Genomic DNA, 5,684 nt, shown 5'->3' with positions numbered 1-5,684 from the left:
AATATGTATTTGTTGAAAAAGCTGCTGCCAAATAGCAACAGCATATTGAACCGTCTCAGAAGAAAAGATACTGGCCACCTTCGCACACATACCCTCTGTGTAGCATTGGTGTAGGGTCGTTTCTGTGTCATAGCAGAAGAAAGAGAAGAGCAGTTGCCGGATATCAGCTCTCCTATTGTAAGATATACAAATAAAGTTGATCTGGAACTTTCTTGGGTCCGGTCCAGATGCCGAGTGTTAGTCCATCGAGGCTACGATTGTTTCCAGACTTCGCCTCGAGGGACTTGTTGCATAGCCACCACTTGTAGTTACTCATTATATTATTGGTCCCAAAATATGTTGTACTTTGATCTATTGAACAGTGTTTGATCATTTATATCTTTGATCGGAATTGTATATAAATGATAAATTGTTAGTCTTGACATATTCTTTAGAGTAGATCTGTGACTTCTCATCGGAAATGGCAACAAAGTCCCTTTTAATGATGGAAACTCAATTACAGACTATAACGAAACTTGCTCCATGTCTTCTACTTCCTCCTCCTCACCCTTCTCTCTCATCTCATTTTTTTTTCTTTTTAATAGAACAAGGCATAGTGACACCGGAGTAAATAATAAGGAGGATATTTTGAGCATTCTGTATCGAAGTAAGGATCAAGAGGGTTTCCTTTCCTCTCGTCTTTAGAATTAAAGCGTTACGAGATCCATGGACAAACAAATAAATGAGAGAAATTGTGTTTCTAGAAATCAGCCACCATAAGTTTCCGGAAATATTCTTTATTTAGAGTTCGATGGGACATGGTAATAAATACGTATGTTCAAGAGGGTCACTAAAGCGCGGGAGGACTACAGGGGCAGTCGGGGTTGCGACGACTTAAGAGTCGTTCTCGTCTGAGTCCTGGGCTCTCCTCTGCTGCTCGGCGAAGGCGATCTGGTCGAGGGCGTGCTGGGGCACCGGGTGGAGGGGCAGGGGAGCGATGGGCAGGAGGACCGACTCTGGGCGGTAGCCGAACTCGTCGGCGACGAAGGTCAGGGGCACGAAGGTACCGTCGTCAAGGCGGTAACTGCGAAGAATATCAACGGTAGAGTAGGACGCGAGACTACAAAAAACTTAATCAGTATATATATACAGAATCTTAAACAGCACCACGGCGAAGATGACGAAGACTTACTTGAAGGCGCCCTGCATGACGGAGCCTCCCTCGGAGCCGTGGGAGCCGACGGTCTTGACGGCGATGCCGTTCTCGGCCTCGAAGTCCAAGGAGTGAACTCCTAGGGCGTCGGGCTGGACTCTGACGTCCTTGAGGGTGGCGACGAAGGGGAGTGCTTCGGCAGAGTCGTCGTCAGGTCTGGGAGCGGCGTTGGCCAGGGCCAGAAGGACGCAGAGGGCGGCGATCTGAAACAGGACCAGGGGTCATATGACGCCTCCTAGCCTCAAATGGTGAACTCGAGGTACAGATTTCATAATACACCTTTCGTAATACGTAATGTGGCCCGCAAGCACATCATCAGCCATCACTTACCGATTTCATGTTGATGCTTTGGATGTGGAGGAACTTGTGTTCGTTGTCGGGTCTTGTCCACTATATATACGGCCCAGCCAGGGTGTGGTCGTCCCTACTCGTCCTTCCAGCAAAAACGCCTCCTACCGACCACAACTTTTTATCCTTCCTTTCTTTGAAAAAGTAACACCTGTGCAGGCCATACACAGGATACGGGGACAGTTGCAGGAATAAAGATATGTGTTATGTAGGAAAGATGCACGGTTTGTGTGGGTATGATATATTATTAGTAGTAGTGGTACAGAAGGGACCGCGCGGTACCCCAGTGGATACCGTATCGAACTCATGAGGAGGTGGTCGTGAGTTCGATTCCGGGAACCAGCTGCGTGCTTCTTGCGTTGGTTCCCGACAGCCCTGGCCAGACGGGGAGGCGACTCAAACATGAGTCTTAAAAAAGAAAAAACAAAAAACAAACAAACAGCGGCTTGCCGCAGTTGACAGGGCTTACCCTACCAGTGGGTTTCTCACTTTCCACAATATCGGAAGTGGGATGTTCAGTTTTGATCTTTTGAGTGGTATAAAAACAGAAACCTGCATAAAGCAGACATTATCCTAAACACATTTAATCAACTTACGAACAATAATCAACGAAACAACACGACGAACTCAACGAACGATTACAATACATATACTGTTAATGAATAATGATAATACATAATGCCATATTACAAAGTATAATGAAGGGGTTCGCCCAGACACTATAGTCAGTTGTTGAGGTGTTCGAAGGACTACTTACAAACGAATAACAAACTATCACAGTGCAAATATTAGTAAACAAAATACCAATACATATTGCACATATCAAAATACAGAATACCACTATACAAAAATGTGAAATACTTATCTATTACTGAATGACGTTACACAGTATCATTAACGGCTCGATTATTTCTTTCCTACAATGACCCAGATACCCTACATGAATGTAAAACCTTCTTGTGGTCATTTAACCCAAATTATCGTGAAACTGTCAACCTCGCGATTCGTTCGCGAACATGTCCGAGGGTCCTTTAGGTTCAAGTGGACCTCAACCCGTTCAAGAAGAACGCGTCCATATTAGTGATTTTGCTCTGAGTAAAACAAAACAGTCTTTTCTATCAATATACTAGATATTTTACTAACATCACTACGGACCCGAGGCGCGTAGCATTCTTTTGTGATTGGAGACTAATCCTAACTCAGAATAGACTACTAATAACTTTTTCACTTCTATTTCCCTCCGTTCTACTGCCCTCGTCCTTTACCGCCTTCACCACACCCGTTCGGAGCGAGATTGACCCCAAGGGTTGAAGTGCTGTTGCGAAATACCAACTCATAGTTAAAACAAGACCTTCGTGTTCTAAGTGGTAGGCGAAGAGAATGTGTTCTTATTGGACACCTAAACTCTCATTGTAGTGACGCACTTTACCTATTGCATTCAGGCAAACGTAGCAGTGGTGAATCTTTATTTTATGGCTACGATTACCTTCGTTCAAATAACAGAACGTCACCTCAGCCCTTTGAATTGAAGAGAGTAGGATTAAGAAACTCGACAAAATGAAGTGAAATTTTCTGGATATGAATCTATTCGTCATGAACTAAGCTGAAATAACGCACCTAATCCCAGATTTCTTTTCCTCACTTCGTCATGCATCCCGGACTTTCATGAGCATTTGACAGTCTAACCTAATATTGATGAAAGGAAACTGACTAGAATGGAGCCGTAGTTATCACTGCAATACCAAAATATTCCTCCGAGGTGAAAAACATCATCTGGCGTTAACCAGGACAAAACCCTTGAAGGTGTTGGACTCATCACTAAAGGAAGTCAAGGGCCCATTGAGATGAGAGAACAATCAAGATGATTCCTTAGCCCTTTACTATTTAGATGAGTTTCCTCCAATCTGAATGAAACAGTCCGTCGTTAGCCAGAACAAAGTCTTTTAGAAGCAAAGTTCGTCCTTGTGGGCAGTGAAAGTTTACTCCTGTCGGCGGAGTCATTCTCTCAATAGTCGAAGAGTCATTGAACTAATTGTCACCAGATGGAGAGCGCGATTACTCCTGTAAAGGTTATTATTCATCTGGAAATAATGTCCTAAACCATGCATATGTATATGTATATGTATATGTATATGTATATGTATATGTATATGTATATGTATATGTATATGTATATGTATATGTATATGTATATGTATATGTATATGTATATGTATATGTATATGTATATGTATATGTATATGTATATGTATATGTATATGTATATGTATATGTATATGGTAGTGCTTGTCCTGCTTCCATGAAAGGGTAAAAAGTTGCGGAGAAAGGTGGGCGGCATTTTGGTTGAAGGACGAGGGCAAAGGGAGGGGATGTCAAGACCACCCTGAACCATATATATATGAGGGGACGAGGACCCAACAACGAGCACAAGTTCTTCCACATCGAAAGCATCAACATGAAGTCGGTAAGTGGTGATAAATGGTGTCCTCGTAGGTCGACTTTCGACCAACTAGAAAGTCTTGCTAAACGTAACACCTCAAGGTTCATCGTTTAAACAAAGATAAACGTCATGCCCTTTATCCTGTTGCAGGTTGCCGCCCTCTGCGTCCTTCTGGCCCTGGCCAACGCCGCCCCCAGGCCTGACGACGACTCTGCCGAGGCACTACCCTTCGTAGCCACCCTCAAGGACGTCAGAGTCCAGCCCGACGCCCTGGGAGTTCACTCCTTGGACTTCGAGGCCGAGAACGGCATCGCCGTCAAGACCGTCGGCTCCCACGGCTCCGAGGGAGGCTCTGTCATGCAGGGCGCCTTCAAGTAAGTCTTCGCCATTTTCGCCGTAGTTTGTTCCAAAAAATCTAAAGATAACTTCTGATTTTATTTTTCTGTTGACATGATCCTGTTTAATGTTGATGTTCTTTGCAGCTACCGCCTTGACGACGGTACCTTCGTGCCCCTGACCTTCGTCGCCGACGAGTTCGGATACCGTCCCGTGTCGGACCTCTTGCCCGTTGCCCCCCTGCCCCTCCACCCGGTGCCTCAGCACGCCCTAGACCAGATCGCCTTCGCCGAGCAGCAGAGGAGAGCTCAGGATTCAGACGAGAACGACTCTTAGTGACCATTTTTGCCATGTATATTTATTACCATGTCCCATCGAAGTATAAATAAATAACAACTGAGAAAATTCATATTGTTCATTTCCTGGAATCCAACCTATCCTCCTTATTCTTTTCCCCCCGTCATATCATTTACACCCTGGAATTGGTTCCCTCCAGTAATAGGGACATTAGTTTCACTTCCGAAGAATCACAAATCTACTCTAAAGAAGAAACAATGATTACCAAAATTTTGTGGCATATACAATAGTGCGGGTGAGGCGTAAGTTAAGCAAATTTAATCGAAGGAAACGGGAGACGAATGCGGAATTTCAAAAACAACTCTCCGACAAGAAAACAAACAAAAGGAGATGGATTCTGACGAGAAAGTCATGAACACATTGCGAATCTAACCTGTCAATATACAGATATTAGAAACCTTGGTCAAGTTTATGCACAGAAAAGAACATAGAACATAAGAATAAAGGAGACTGCAAGAGACCATAAGGCCTACACTAGGCAGCTCCGTATCCATCACCACCTGTCATCCCCATCCATAAAGTTGTCTAATCGTTTTTAAAATAACTGATAATTTCAGCGCTTACTACATGGTTACTAAGTTTATTCTATTCATCGACCACCTTATTAGTAAACCAGATCTTGCCTAAATTTGTCCAGATTATACCCATTACTGCGAGTCCTGCCCTGTTGTTTTATTATGATGACCTTGTTTGCCTCACCCTTGTTATAGCCTTTGATCCACTTAAACACTTCTATTGGATCACCCCGCACTCTGCGTCTTTCCAGAGAGTGTAAGTTTAGGTGCCTAAGCCTCTCTTCGTAAGGCAAATTTCCGAGTCCATGAAAAACGTAAAAATGTGTTGCAGAACCTTGGCGTCCATTTGTTGCAAAGACAGCTGTCAGGTGATGATCCGCCTGCATGCAAAATTTTATTTTCATTTCTTATTTCAAGTACATTTTCCTGTTGAATGAGTTTATAAGACACATGTTTCTCATTCGATACTTGGTGAGATCTTTGGTTTTATGAGGAC

The 5,684-nt window shown here is 43.6% G+C and overlaps 2 protein-coding genes across 2 annotated transcripts; one reads left to right on the top strand and one right to left on the bottom strand.

The window, feature by feature from the left end:
• Positions 1-873: 873 nt before the first annotated feature.
• On the bottom strand, positions 874-1,531 carry LOC143019404 (cuticle protein AM1199-like). The gene is made up of 3 exons (XM_076175040.1): positions 1,523-1,531; positions 1,172-1,395; positions 874-1,063 (listed from the first exon to the last, which is right to left on the bottom strand). The coding sequence occupies exons 1-3, from the start codon at positions 1,529-1,531 to the stop codon at positions 874-876; spliced, it is 423 nt and encodes a 140-aa protein (XP_076031155.1).
• A 2,464-nt stretch (positions 1,532-3,995) lies between these two features.
• LOC143019403 (cuticle protein AM1199-like) lies at positions 3,996-4,652 on the top strand. Its single transcript, XM_076175039.1, has 3 exons — positions 3,996-4,004; positions 4,131-4,354; positions 4,463-4,652. Exons 1-3 carry the CDS (start codon positions 3,996-3,998, stop codon positions 4,650-4,652), a joined length of 423 nt encoding a protein of 140 aa, XP_076031154.1.
• The last annotated feature ends 1,032 nt before the right edge of the window (positions 4,653-5,684 follow it).

This window comes from Oratosquilla oratoria, chromosome 37, assembly GCF_046742065.1.
Source record: "Oratosquilla oratoria isolate Oo_2021 chromosome 37, ASM4674206v1, whole genome shotgun sequence".
Lineage (NCBI taxonomy): Eukaryota > Metazoa > Arthropoda > Malacostraca > Stomatopoda > Squillidae > Oratosquilla > Oratosquilla oratoria.
Note: the sequence above shows the minus strand (reverse complement) of the source record. Positions and strands in the feature narration are given on the sequence as shown.

Bases quoted from the DNA above. Each gene is read 5' to 3' on its own strand.
- LOC143019404 (XM_076175040.1), bottom strand. The intron at 1,064-1,171 runs GTAAGTCTTCGT...TATTCTTCGCAG, and splicing joins GTCATGCAGGGCGCCTTCAA to TTACCGCCTTGACGACGGTA.
- LOC143019403 (XM_076175039.1), top strand. The intron at 4,355-4,462 runs GTAAGTCTTCGC...TGTTCTTTGCAG, and splicing joins GTCATGCAGGGCGCCTTCAA to CTACCGCCTTGACGACGGTA.